This window comes from Hyla sarda, chromosome 8, assembly GCF_029499605.1.
Source record: "Hyla sarda isolate aHylSar1 chromosome 8, aHylSar1.hap1, whole genome shotgun sequence".
Classification (NCBI taxonomy): domain Eukaryota; kingdom Metazoa; phylum Chordata; class Amphibia; order Anura; family Hylidae; genus Hyla; species Hyla sarda.
In genome coordinates, this window is record NC_079196.1 from 100,153,313 (window position 1) to 100,168,320 (window position 15,008).

The window sequence follows — 15,008 nt, forward strand, 5'->3', positions numbered from 1 at the left end:
CTCCTCCGGCGCTTGCTGGCCAATGGGACACATAATTGCGGCAGGTAGGTCCTCCCCTCTTCTCCCCATGCTCAGTGCGGGAATCTGGAGACTAGCTGAGGGACAAGACAGCGCCGGACAGGAAAAGCTCAGCGCCTCTCATGAACGGAGTTTAGCTCCGCCCCGCCTCCCGCAGCGAGCCCTCCAGGCTTAGGGAGTTGCATAAGTTGCTAACGCTACCATGGATGTCAGAGGCTGTCTCCCTCGTCTGACTCTCTGGTTCAGGGCCATGTTCTGCTCTAGCTCAGCGGAAGCATGTCTAGCCGGGCACCGCTGTCACCCCCCCTGGCCTCGGAGCGGCAAGCGCTCCTACCGCGCGCTGCTCACCGCTCCTGTTTAGTTTGCGGCTCCCTGCGCTCAGTCACTGCAGGCTGTACACAGCTGCTGGCTTAGTGCAGCGAGTTGTCGATTAGCTGCTTAGGCACCGGTGCTTGTCGCAGCCTGCGGATGCTTTCCACAGCTGCGACCCCCCCCCCCCCCCCTTCAGCAGCAATGAGCATCGCCTTCCTGGAGGGTGGGCCCTTTTTCCAGGGTGTCTCACAGGACACCCGCAGTTCCTCTCTTCTTCTGCCCCTCTCCTTTCCCCCATAGCGCGTCCAGGCTTGGGCTGGGGGGTTAATGCCAGGAATTCGTGGGGCACCCTGTGTCCCACGCCAGCTTTATTTAAAAAAAAAAAATAATAATAATAATAAATTGTCTGCCCCTGGTCTCTTTGACTGGCACCCTCTAGTGGCTGTTAATGGTATTGTGTTTTTCCACCTCGTCACGACAGCACCACCAGAGAGATTGACTCCTCCTCCAGGAACAGGAAACCCAGAGAACAAAAAGGATGCACTTCCATCTCTTCCTCAGTGGTTTCCTGTTCCTGTAGGAAGCCTGGAGATAATCTATGCCTCTGGTGTGGATGCTGTGACGGTGGGGGTGGGGTCCAGAGGAGGCTTTCTCCCCTAGTTTGGCGAGTATTCTGGACCTCCATTTAACTCCCTGGTGGGGAGTTTTTCCTTGGTGCCCCCAGCAGCGGTTACCGGCGCCACCGCCCGCCTCCCTTCTCCCTCCGCTTCCTCGTCCCCGTTCGCACGGCAAATCTGTAGTACAGATTTCGCCTGCGCATTCTTTACCTGTAGCGTGGACGAGGGGGGTTTCGGAGCTCCGGCGGCGTTCACTGGAGAGCTCCGTGGCTGCGGCCTGCTGGAGGCGGGGCTCAGTCACATGACCGTGACAGCTGGGGAGGAGAGGGGCGCATGTGACGTCAGACGCCGAGGTCCAGACCTTCCAGGGCAGCAGATTTAAAAAGGGGAATCCCTTTTCTGCATCCCTGCCTCCAGTGCACAGAGGACACCGGTCTTAAGCTGCAGCTACGTGCCTCCAGGAGGGAGAAGCTTCAGGAAGATGAGCTCCACTAAGGATGTTCCTTCCAAGCAGGACCGTGAGGAATCCAAAACTGCTTCCACGGTACGGTCCCTGGCGGAGGGGTGAGTGTTATGGCTCTTTAGGTATAGCTTCTTATTGTCCTTCTATTTTTCTAGGATACTCCTACAAAAAGTTGTTAAGAAGGCTAAGCATAAGGCATGTCTTATGTGTAAAGCTACGCTAGCATCTGATTATCGTAAGCCTAATTGTCCAGCCAGTATTGATAGAATCATTGCTACAGGTGGGTGCAGGTGTTTTGTTTTAAAATATATGTTTATATATTTTTTAGGGGGTTTCTGTTATTTGGATATCTGTGTACATTTTTTAGAATCCCCGTCCTTGATTATGCAGATGCAGGACATGGTTAAGAGCCAGATAGAGTCTGCCCTTAAAGGGTTTCTTCCGGTTGTTACCCCTCCGCAGCCAGATATGATACCTTCTGTTCCTATTGATGTTGAAGAGGAAGAAGGTTTGATCTCGGTGCATTCTGATTCAGGTATTCACTTTATGTGATATTGGTTTATTTTGCTTTTATACTATGAAGGTAGTCATAGTTATATATTCCCTACAGGGGATGAATCCCGTTCATCGGAGGATGACTTATCGGGAAAGCCTCTCTTTCTTTCGGAAGATTCCGAGCAATTAATTAAGGCGGTGAGGTCCATCATGTGGTTTGAGGAAGTTAAAGAGCAGAGGTCCATTCAGGATATCATGTTCGAGGGCCTAGAAGAAAGAAAGCGCAGAGTCTTTCCGGTTCATAGGACCATTTCTCAGCTGATAAAAAAGGAGTAGGAGTCCCCGGATAAAAAAAAACCTTTATTCCTAGGGCAATTAGAGTCAGCCTCCGAAAAGGGGTATTTCCTTTTAAGTATTGGGAGCGCCCTCCTAAAATCGATGTGGCTATATCTAAGGTCTCCAGGAAGGGGTCTTTACCGTTTGAAGATTTAGGTTCCCTAAAAGACCCGATGGACAGAAATGCAGAAATTTTTCTTAAAAGGGCTTGGGAGACTGCAGGGGCCACTCTAAAGCCTTCTGTCACTGGTACCACTGTTGCAAGATCTTTGGTTATGTGGGTCCAGTTATGTGGCCAGTTATCCTCATGTGTCCAGAATGACATGCCCAAGGAGCAGACTCTTTCTTTATTAGCTACAATTAAGAAGGCCTCTGCTTTTCTGGCGGATTCATCATCAGATTCTGTTAGGTTGTCCGCCAGGTCGGCGGCACTCACTAACTCTGCCAGAAGAGCTCTCTGGATAAAAAATTGGTCAGGGGAAAGTGGTTCAAAAAGTATGTTATGTGCCATTCCCTGTGAGGGAGAATTTTTGTTTGGTTCAGTTCTCTCTGATGTCTTAGATAAAGTGGGTGATAGGAAAAAGGGATTCCCATCTTCCTAGCCTCCTAGACAGAATAGGCCTTTTCGCTTTAAAGGCAAAGGAGGTAATCAGAATAAAAATAGAGACTCTTCCAATAAGTGGAAGTTTTCCTGGAAGGAGAGTGGATTTATGTTTAATCCTCCTGCTACCTCTTCCAAAAAACCTGAATCCCAATGACGGGATCTTCGAGTAAGTGGCAGACTTGGAAATGTTTTCCCATTCTGGAAAGAACATTTTAACAGCTCTTGGTTAATCCAGACTATTCGTGACGGTCTCCGTCTAGATTTTATTAGTTTGCCACCTACTCGGTTTCTGGTCACTAAACCCCCTTCAGGCCCCTCAGGTCAATCTTCATTACAGGGAGAGGTTTTATCCCTTATTGATAAAGGTGTTTTGATTCCGGTTCCCCCACAGGAACATGGTTCGGGGTTTTATTCCAGCCTTTTCCTTGTGGGAAAACCAAATGGTACGTTCAGGGTGATTATTAATCTCAAACCACTGAATCGTTATTTAATTTATAATCGTTTCAAAATGGAGACAATAAAATCCACAGTTAACCTTTTGTTTAAGGATTGTTTTATGTCACCTTTAGATTTAAAAGATGCTTATCTCCATGTCCCTATTCATACTGATTATCAAAAGTTTATTTAAGGATTGTGGTTTCTGTTAATTCTCAGTTGCTTCATTTACAGTTTTGTGCTCTGCCTTTTGGTATAGCTGTGGCCCCTAGGGTTTTTACAAAGGTTATTTCCAAAATGGCAGCCCATATTCGGGAGGGAGACGGAATTTTTAATTCCCTACCTGGATGACTTTCTGTTGGTAGCTGAATCCGAAGTCAAAGTAAAAGCCTTTTTGTCCTGTACTATTGATATACTTCATGAGCTGGGTTGGATAATTGAGAAAAATTGTCCCTTGTTCCTTCTCAGTAGAAAGTTTTTTTGGGTATTTTGTTTGACTCCTTGGTACAAAAATCTTTTCTCCTTCCAGCCAAAATAGAAAAGATTATGTCTTCAGTTAGAGAGATTATTAGTTGCCCTTGCATATCAATTAGGAAAGGTATGTCCGTTTTAGATTTATTTACAGCGTCCATTCCAGCAGTCCCCTGGGCCCACTTCCATGCTCGAGCATTACAGTTCGAGCTCCTTGGGGCTTGGGATGGTTCTCAACAGGATCTGGCTAGACGCATTGTATTGCCCCCTCAAGTGCTGGCCTCTTTGGATTGGTGGTTAGTTAGAGATAACCTTTCTAAAGGGGTAGATTGGGTTTATCAAGACCCTGTTGTCATCACTACTGATGCCACTTCTTGGGGTTGGGGGGCTCATTTAAATGACTTAATCTTGCAAGGTATCTGGGAAGAGGAAGTTTTGACCAAATCCTCAAATTTCAAAGAACTGTTGGCGGTGTATAGGGCGCTTGAGTCAGCCAAAGAGACTATTAAGGGCACCAATGTTAAAATCTTCTCAGATAATACCACCACTGTGTCTTTCATAAATAGACAGGGAACTACGAGGAGTACTTCCCTCATGAATTTGTCTTTTCAGGTCCTATCTTTTGCAGAATCCCATCTAAAGACAATATCTGCAGTTCATATCAAAGGGGATCTAAATTTCAGAGCAGACTTTTTAAGCAGTCATTCAATCTTGCAAGGGGAGTGGCGGTTAAATCCCTAAATTTTTCGCAAGATCACAGCTCTCTGGGGAACCCCTCAAGTGGATCTTTTCGCTACCAGGTGCAACAAACAGGTCAGAGACTTTCTTTCCCTAAGTCCAGCAGACAGACCCCTAGCAGTGGACGCTCTTTCTCAGACTTCGGGGTTGGGACTTGGGCTACGCCTTTCCTCCTCTGGCATTAATCCCCATAAGGAGTCATAAGGAAGATCAAAGAGGACACGGCGACAGTCATATTAATAGCCCCATTCTGGCCACGGAGGGCATGGTTTTCCTCTCTAAGGACTATGTCGCTAACAGATCCCTGGGTTCTTCCGGAAATTCAGGACCTTCTCAGTCAAGGCCCGGTCCTTCATCCAGATTTCCGCAATCTCCATCTGAGGGCCTGGCTCTTGAGAGGATGATCCTAAAGTCCAAGGGTCTGTCTGATGCTGTTATTTCCACTTTACAATACAGTAGAAAACCTGTCACTACAAAAATTTATTTTAGGATATCGAAGAAATTTTTGTCTTTCTCAGGCTCTACTGCATTTAATTTAGATAGGCCGAATTATGCCTCTATTCTTGATTTTTTACAAAAAGGTCTTGAGAAAGGATTAAGGGCTGCCACCCTTAAAGTACAAGTAGCTGCTCTGGGAGCTTTATTTGGTCAAAAGATTGCTAATCATCCCCGGGTAGTGAGATTCTTTAAGTCTGTTACCAGGATGCAACTTGTCAGTTCACCCGCTGTTTCCCCCTGGGAATCTTACTCTGGTGCTTAATTCTCTTTGTAGGAGTCCCTTTGAACCTTTATCTTCTATACCCCTGAAGGTTTTGGTTAAAAAAAACTGCTTTTCTTATAGCTATCACGTCTGCTAGGAGAGTAGGGGAGTTAGCAGCCCTATCCACTAGAGAACCCTATATCCAGATAGGATTATTTTAAGACCTGACCCTGCCTTTTTACCTAAAGTGGTTTCAGGGTTTCATTTATCTCAGGAAGTTGTCCTTCCATCCTTCTGTGCAAATCCATCTTCAGAAGGGGAAAGTTTATTCCACACACTTGATGTCCGCAGATGTGTTATAGAGTATTTGGAAAGAACTAGAAGCTTTAGAAAACCAGATAAGCTGTTTGTCCAGTTTTCAGGTCCCAACAGGGGAAATAGTGTTAGAGCAGATACTATTGCCAGGTGGGTTAGGCAGGCCATTGTTGCAGCCTATTCCTCTGCAGGTATGTCTCCTCCAACCAACCTGAGAGCTCACTCTACTAGAGCAGTCGCCTCTTCATGGGCAGAGAAAAGAGGTGCGTCTATTGCTCGAATCTGTAGGGCGGCTATTTGGTCATCCTCACATACTTTTTTTTCGGCACTATAGACTCAGGGTTGATGACCTATCCTCCTTGGCTTTTTCACGCAAAGCTCTTCAGGCGGTGGGTCCCACCCTAGTTTTTCTCTGGTATTCTCTCTGGTGGTGCTGTTGTGACGAGGTGGAAAGCCGGTAATTACTCACCGGTAATTCTATTTCCTCATAGTCACAACAGCACTACCTACTACTCCCACTCCTTTTTTCTTATATCTTTTCACATGTGGTGTGTTCACTGAGGTGTAAAAAAAAAAAAAAATAAAAAAAAAAAAATTATATATATGATTGTATATACATTTGTTATGTGTATAGTCTTGTGTTCTAACCGTTAAGTAGGATGCTTCTTGAGTCTCGGTAATCCACTGAGGAAGAAAGGGAAGTGCATCCTTTTTATTCTTTGGGTTTCCTGTTCCTGGAGGAGGAGTCCATCTCTCTGGTGGTGCTGTCATGACTACGAGGAAATAGAATTACCAGTGAGTAATTACCTGCTTTTGTGGCTCCCTCTTGTGGCAACTCATGGCTCTTACAGTTTTTTGCCCGTAATATCTGTTTTTATCAGATTATTATCTGCTGGGTCCTTTTCTGGGACTGTATATGGGGTCCACCCTTTTTTTTTTTTCCAGATAGCGCTATCGGCACAATGTTTTTTTTGCCCTATGCCTCTGGCATAACTAATTCTGCAGAGTTCTCACGCTGTTAGGGAGCATATGCGAACCGCGGTAGAGGGTAGTTACGCGGTCTCTGGAGATTCCAGGGTTACATTCCGTGCCTGGTTTCCCCTTCTGCTGAGTACCATGCCATGTCTACTGTGCCCACGGCCAGTCCTAGTCCCTCCCTATCGGGGCATGGCTCCGGTCCGGTGCCCATACAGGGTTTCTGCACTCCTGGCAGACGCCTAGGTCCTTTTTGGGGGTTCTTCCTCCAACTGTCATCCATCAGGGGAGGGTTCTTGGCATGTGCATATACTATTATTCCCTCCTCCCCAGGTCACCAATCTCATAGCTGCCACGTCCGTGGTTGACATTCCAGTACCCCCCTACAGTGTGAGGTGTCCCACGGAGTGACCTGTTGCATACTATGGACCCATACCAGTAAGCCAGACAGTGGTCTGCATGGTTCCTCCGCCGCCTGTCATTTCTCACATGCCCGATTGTCTCATTTTAAAAACTGCCCTATTTAGTCAAAAGTTTGGTCAAGTCGAATATTTTATAAAACTCTGTGACCCTTTAACCAAACATAGGCAAACTCTGCTTACATCCTCCATGCATACAAGCAGTAAGTGGCATGTATTCTATGTACTTAGAACCAGCATTAGCTGCATTGTATGAGGAATGCTATTTTAGTCTTGGAACTGAACTGCAGCAGAATATAGAACTTTGTGAGATCTTATTCTTAAGTAATTCCGGTATACTCAGATAAATAGCTTTGTTTGGTTGATGTGCTTTATAAAATGTCACTTAAGGGAAAAAAAAAAAAACACAGGAGTCTGTATTGACAAATAAAAAAGGTACACGTTGTGATGAGAACCAGTGGAAATTATTGAATCAGCTATAGAATCCTGACATGCCAGAAGTGTAGCTTACTTACAGTACCCAGTACTGAGACCCCCACCAATCTTACAACTATCAAAAAGAGAATCCAAAGCCACAGAGAGTGGAAATCTCTATGGACAAGGCCCTGTTGTATTTTTTTAGTATAGATTTTCAATAAACTTACAGTTTTTATGCCTTGGATTCTATTTTTAAAAGTTGTATATATGCGGTTAGGTGGAAAACTACACCAAGTTCAGCACGGAATACAGGTGCTATAAGAGACCAACAATTCTTGAAGAACTCTAAAATGAAATGGCAGAATCTGTACACTGCAAGATCAGCTTTCCAAGGAGAGCCAAATGGAAACAAATGAGCACAGGAGTTTAGGGCTTCTGTCCATTTGAATTAATAATTAGTCCACATTGTAGTTCATGCACCAACATCTGAAGGTGGCGCTGTGTATCTGTAGGAATACAGTTTGTTGTCTGCACCTCCGCTTAGGATCAACTGTAAAAAAAAAAAAAAAAAAAATTTTTAAACACAGACATTTCAATATTGTCCAATACCCAAATATACCACCGTAAAATAACAGAAAAAAAACCCATTACAAATATGCTACCTAGCTGCTACTAAGAGCAAATACAAGCCATCCTTTTGGTAGTGACTGTTTTTCTAGTGGCCATTAAAGGGGAACTCCAGTATATAAGTTCTTATACACTGCTCAAAAAAATAAAGGGCACACTAAGATAACACATGCTAGATCTGAATGAATGAACTAATCGTATGAAATACTTTCATCTTTACATAGTTTGTGTGATTTTGTTTTCAGCACATTCAACTATCAATGGAAATCAAATTTTATCAACACATGGAGGTCTGGATATGGAGTCACACTCAAAATCAAAGTGGAAAACCACACTACAGGCTGATCCAACTTTGATGTAATGTCCTTAAAACAAGTCAAAATGAGGCTCAGTAGTGTGTGCCTGGGCATGCTCCTGATGAGGTGGTGGATGGTCTCCTGAGGGATGTCCTCCCAGACCTGGACAAAAGCATCCGCCATCCTGGACAGTCTGTGGTGCAATGTGGAGTTCGTGGATAGAGCGAGATATGATGTCCCAGATGTGCTCAATCGGATTCAGGTCTGGGGAACGGGCGGGCCAGTCCATAGCATTAATGCCTTCCTCTTGCAGGAACTGCTGACACACTCCAGCCACAGGAGGTCTAGCATTGTCCTGCATTAGGAGGAACTCAGGTCTGAGGATCTCATCTCGGTACATAATGGCAGTAAGGCTACCTCTGGCAAGCACATGGAGGGCTGTGCAGCCCCCCAATGAAATGCCACACCATTACTGACCCACCGCCAAACCGATCATGCTGGAGGATGTTGCAGGCAGCAGAACGTTCACCATGGCATCTCCAGACTATCACATCTGTCACATGTGCTCAGTGTGAAACTGCTTTCATCTGTGAAGAGCACAGGGCACCAGTGGTGAATTTGCCAATCTTTATGTTCTCTGGCAAATGCCAAACGTCCTGCACGGTGTTGAGCTGTAAGCACAACCCCCATCTGTGAGCGTTGGGCCCTCATAGAGTCTGTTTCTGACCGTTTGAGTGGACACATGCACATTTGTGGCCTGCTGGAGGTCATTTTGCAGGGCTCTGGCAATGCTTCTCCTGCTCCTCCTTGCACAAAGGCAGAGGTAGCAGTCCTGCTGCTGGGTTGTTGCCCTCCTACGGCCTCCTCCACGTCTCCTGATGTACTGGCCTGTCTCCTGGTAGCGCCTCCATGCTCTGGACACCATGCTGACAGACACAGCAAACCTTCTTGCCACATCTCGCATTGATGTGCCATCCTGGATGAGCTGCACTACCTGAGCCACTTGTGTGGGTTGTAGGCTCCATCTCATGTTACCACTAGAGTGAAAGCACTGCCAGCATTCAAAAGTGACCAAAACATCAGCCAGGAAGCAAAAGAACTGAGAAGTTGTCTGTGGTCACCTCCTGCAGAACCACTCCTTTATTGGGGTGTCTTGCTAATTGCCTATAATTTCCAGCTGTTGTCTGTTCCATTTGCACAACAGCATGTGAAATTGATTGTCAATCAGTGTTGCTTCCTGAGTGGACAGTGTGATTTCACAGAAGTGTCATTGACTTGGAGTTACATTGTGTTGTTTAAGTGTTCCCTTTATTTTTTTTGAGCAGTGTATTATCTAAAAGTGTTATTAAACCAAGGATATTATTTAATCAGCAGTATTCCCTTTAAATGTACTGTGATAGCTATTTCGACAGGTCTGTTCTAGTAAGGACTTCTATTCTCCATAAAACAATTCTAAATAAAAAAAATTAAAAAAACATCTGGAGGTCCATAGTTTGGAGACCACTGCTCTAGATGGTTACTGAATGGTAGTAGATACATGTCAAGTGAGCATATCCAAAAAGAAGCAAAAAGTATGACGGTAAGACTGATACTTCTCTTTTGTATTCACTCATGTTTGCCTTTAAATCACTGCACTAAAAATCAACTTAAGTAATGAAACATAAATGTGTCGTGTTATAGTCCTTACCCCATGTTCTGTCCAGTCAACACTTAAAACTTTATCTTCATGTGCAGCAAGATCATAAAGAGGGGCTTTACAACTGAGAAGGGAGCAGAAAGAACAGTGAAGCTAAATACCATGGTAAAAAAGGGTATACGATGGACAAACAAAGATTAATTCATGGCCTCCTACCTCCTGGTGTCCCAAAGCTTCACAATCCTATCAAGTGATCCAGATACAAGTTGCTCCTCATTGGTTGGCGACCATTTTACTGTTGTTACCCATCCTGTGTGAGAAGTTAAAGAAAGCAGGACCAGGGACCCATCTGTAGAGTAAAGCAACATTCATGAACACTAAAAACATAAAACTTTCTTATTTGTTCTGTAACTAGAATTTAACATGGAACCTGTTGGAACTTGTTGAATGACAGCTCTTTTTGGGGGGGCTGCCCTCTTTACTACTTATCCCAGAACAGGAGATTTACATGAATAAATTACTAGTTATACAGGAACACTATCAATCTGCTCAGCTCCTCCTAATCTATAACACAATGCCTGCAGATTGGACTGACGTTTTAATGGGGTACTCCAGTAAAAAAAAAAATAATTCATATCAACTGGCTCCAGAAAGTTAAACCGATCTGTAAATTACTTCTATAAAAAAAAAAAATAATAATCTTAATCCTTCCAGTATTTATCAGCTGCTGAAGTTGAGTTGTTCTTTTCTGTCTGACAACAGTGCTCTCTGCTGACACCTGTCTGTCTCAGAAACTGTCCAGAGTAGGAGCAAATCCCCATAGCAAACATATACTGCTTTGGACAGTTTCTGAGACAGACAGAGGTGTCAGCAGAGAGCACGGTTGTCAAGGACAGAAAAGAACACCTCAACTTCAGCAGCTGATAAGTACTGGAAGGATTAAGTTTTTTTTTTTTTTAATAAGTAAGTTACAAATCTGTTTTAACATTCTGGGGCCAGTTGATGTGAAAAAAAAAATTAGGAGGAGCTGTGCAGGTTAATAGTGTGAAAAGTTCCTGGATTACTAGTAATTTATTCATGTAAATCTGTTGTAAAGGAGGGCAGCCTCAAAAAAAGAGAGGACCACCCAGTTGACTACTTAGCCTAGAATTAGCAGAGATTTACTTGGGCAAATGACAAGTTATCCTGAAAATGGTTCCCACATAACGATTTATCAATCTTCTAAGCTTTTCCTGCTCTATAACATGATCCCTGCAGATTGGACTGGAATTTTATGGTAAAAGGTATCCTTTAAAGGAAAACTGTCAGCCAGTTCACCCACCCAATACACTGGGTTATAGTGTGGGTGAACAAGAGTCCATACACGGGTCACTTACATTTTAGCGTTTTGTTGCCGCCGAGTTTTTGTCCTCTAAAGTTCCGTAATTAATCTCCTCAGTTGTACATTGGAGGCGTGTCCCCCGCCAGCAGTCATGCTTTGGGTTACGGAGGAAGGGCCCTAAGCCCTCCCCCCTTATTTGCATATTTTCTTCAACTACATGTCCTAGTGAACGCAGTGGTCTGTCTGCAGAGCGCATGCACTGAAGTTTCTATCCAGCTCATGTCCTGATGACGTGAGAGCTATGAGTCAGGAGAGACGCTCTGCACAGCATAACCGTGCATGCACCGGTCCCTCGCTACACTTGACTTCCGGGTAGCGAGGGACCAGCACATGCGCAGTTACGCTACGCAGAGCGGCTCTCCCGACAAAGCTCTCGTCATCAAGACATCAGAGCTGAGTAAAAACTTCAGCGCATGCGCTCTGCAAACATAGCGCTGTGCTCAGGGGGAGTGTGACTCCACGTCACTAGGAAGTGGAGTTGAAGAAAAGGAATATGCTAATAAGGGGGGCGGGCTTAAGCCCCTTCCTCTGGAACCCAAAGCATGACTGCTGGCAGGGGACACGCCTGCAGAGTGCAACTGAGGAGGTGAATTACTGAAATTTAGAGGATAAAAACGCTAAAATGTAAGTGACCCGTGTATGGACTACTGGTCACCCACACTATAACCCAGTGTATTTGGTTTAATGTGGGTGAACTGGCTGACAGTTTTCCTTGAAAAGGCAGCCTACAATACAATAAAAGAGAAATAAAAAAAGACTCTTTGCTGACTTGTCTAATTCTTGGAACTTTTTATTAATAAGAATATATTCAAAGTGCTCACTATCTGAAATTTTAATTCCATAGTTTTTCTGCTTATTACGCTTCAGGGGGCCTTTTTTTATATCTGTGTTGGAAGTCCCGTAAGGAGCCTCTATTGTAGATTCTTTCAAAAATACTGAAAGAACTGTGCAGTATGCAAAATCATGAAATACAGAAAGACTCAAAGTCAATGGGGTCCATTAAATGCAGTCAGTGTCTGTCATTTAACAAATGAAATTGTTTCTCAAGTCACTCTCCATGACAGCACCCCCGGAGGTTGATCTCTGTGCCCAAATTGGGACAGGAAGACAGGATAAAGAAAAAGTCCCTCCCCATACCACTCCTTGGTGTTTTCATGTCCCTCATGCGGCATGGGAAAAGATGTTGCACTCTCTCTAGGGTGCTTGCCAGTGTCCGGCTGAGTAGGGTATCTGTCATCATCAGGAAGCTCTCCAGCATGAGTGAAGGGGGATGGAGAGTGGTTTGGGGCTTTTTGGTGGTCCCCTTCCAGGTTGGCTAAAGGGAGTCGTCTGTGTCCTGGTGGTGTGGTGGACTCTGTGGGGGTCCCATGCGGGCTCTGGCTCGCACTGTATCCTGCCCAAATCAGTGGGGGTTGTGGCCTAGTTGGCATGTGTGGCCTCTAGGGTTTATTATGCGGCACTTTGTGGAAAGATAGGCTCCTGTGCCTGCCTATTAGCCTCTGCTCTCTGACAAGGATGCACCTAAAAAGCCTAAAAGAAAATAAAGCTGGAAAGTGTAGATAAATATACATTATGGTCTAAAAAGCTTCTCTCCAATTAAGACGCTCTTCTGTCAAAAATGTATGGAGAAGGAAGTGAAAGATGCTAAGCCTTCATTGATGAACATCCAGTCATCAACTCTTCCACCTTCCAGCCGAGAACACCCCCCTCTCCTGTTCCAGGAACCAGTGTGGAGAAAAAACAAAACAAAAAATCCTAGTTTTTTTTTTTTAGTTTCTGAAGAAGGGTTGGAGGAGGGCCATAGAATCACATTATGCTGGGTCCCGCACTAGAGACGAGTGCTATGGAGCTGGAGAGGAAAACCATGTCTCCTAATGCACAGTGATATGCGGCAGGGAGAACAGGTATTTAGGAAGCAATTCTGATACATATTAAAAATCTAAGTGATTTAGCCATGGGATGTTTCCAACAGCTCCGGTGACATGTAGGCATTGTGGTAGAGCGGTAAGCACATACATACCTGGTGGGACTGTCCTATTTTCCTGCCTTTCTGGGAGTCTGTGTTTTAACTCTTTAATAAAAAGGTCTTCTCTGATGTCTATCTACCCTCTCCTAAAATAACTCTTCTTACTCTAATCCTGGGCTCCCTTCCATGGTCCAAAGAGAGGCTTCAGAGACATTTTCTGGGGGCAGTGAGGGCGTTTATCCTTTGGCACTGGAAACCTCCAGTGACGCCATCCTGGGAAGAATTTGTGGAGACCTTAAATAGGGTGCGTAGAATGGAGGAAATGGTGGTTTCTGACATGGATAAATCTGATGCCTTTACTAGGGTCTGGCTGTCCTGGGACTCTTTTCTGGAGTCCCCAGAGTTTTTTTCTTGGGTGGGTTGATCCCGTGGTTGGATATGATTATATGAAATCTTTCCCTTACCTTTTTCCTGACTTTCTCTCCCATCTCTAACTTCCCTTTCCCCCCTCTGCTTTCTTGCACTGGTACTGGAAGGTTCCCACTCTTACTCATTTTCATTTTATTGTCGATGTGGTCCCGCGTGATCACTTTTTTTTGTGCCTTTCATGTGTGACCCATATCTTCATACATTCCATTGTTTCTCTTGTTAAAACTTTAATAAAAACAGATTTACTAAAAAATTAAGTGATTTAGAAAAGGGATTGCATAGGACTGCATTATACATATGTTTTGTAAGGTGGGGAGTTTGACTGGGGCGGTACACCTGTCAAACCTTATCACAGGTGTCCTAAGGCGAGCTCATGGAGGACAGAAAGCTCCCATGGAGCAGAAGGGCTGTTTCCGAGTGGAAGAAATAACTGAGAAGAATGAGTACTAACCTTTAGTTCTTGGATCCCATAAACGGATATGTCGGTCTGTACTACCAGATGCCAGTCGTTTGCACAGTGGCGAGTAAGAAATACAATTAAACACCTTGCTTCCAGTCTAGTAGATAATAAAAGAAAAGTATCAACACTGAATTCATTACATATAACAACCACCAGATATAAAAACAACCAAACATTTAACCTTTTAAGGACCAAGGGTGTGCAGGTACACCCTTGCGTCCTGGTACTTAAGGACCATGGGCATACCTGTACACCGTGAATCCTTAAACGGCTTTGAATCAAGCGCAGGAGCAGCGCTTGCTTTAGAACAGTGAGTGTCGGCTACTATCAGTAATGACAGGCATAAGTGATCCAGTCACTGCCGGTCATTACCCTTTGGACACTGTGATCAATGCCAGTCATGATATCTTAATTGAAAGTAAAACATCTGCGGTAACTCAGAGGGGCTCACAGAACACCCACGACATGATCGCAGGGGTTCCATGAGCTAAGATGGCGGAGGAAGGCCATAGCAATAGCATTATACAGTAAATGCAACCTAATGATTGCATTTAAAAGTCCACTATGGGGACACCTAAAAGTAATTCTTTTTTTATTTTATTTTTTTTTGTTTTTTACACTTTTTCCCATTTAAAATTTTCCCATTTTACAAAAAAAATATATATTTTTTTTTACATATTTGGTATCATGTGTGTAAATGTCCAAACTATTAAAATAAGGAGAGCTTTATGCTTACCGTAAAATCTCTCAGATGACCCATTGGGGGACACAGATGATGGGTATATGCTGCTGTCACTAGGAGGCTTGACACTATGATAACAAGAAAAGTCGGCCCCTCCCAGCAGGGTATACACACCTACAGGCACCTGAGCTAATCAGTTTTAGTCCCAGAGCAGTA

At 44.4% G+C, this 15,008-nt stretch overlaps 1 protein-coding gene across 2 annotated transcripts in view; it reads right to left on the bottom strand.

Moving 5' to 3' along the window:
• Nucleotides 1-7,237: 7,237 nt before the first annotated feature.
• WDR12 (WD repeat domain 12) overlaps nt 7,238-15,008 on the bottom strand; it is a 35,669-nt gene continuing 27,898 nt past the window's right edge. For both annotated transcript variants that reach the window (XM_056533905.1, XM_056533904.1), the window contains exons 10-13: nt 14,102-14,207; nt 10,091-10,223; nt 9,926-9,998; nt 7,238-7,865 (exon numbers count right to left, since the gene is read on the bottom strand). In XM_056533905.1, the coding sequence (XP_056389880.1) occupies nt 7,788-7,865; nt 9,926-9,998; nt 10,091-10,223; nt 14,102-14,207 (390 nt within the window). In that variant the 3' untranslated portion in view covers nt 7,238-7,787. The remainder of the gene's footprint in view (nt 7,866-9,925; nt 9,999-10,090; nt 10,224-14,101; nt 14,208-15,008) is intronic.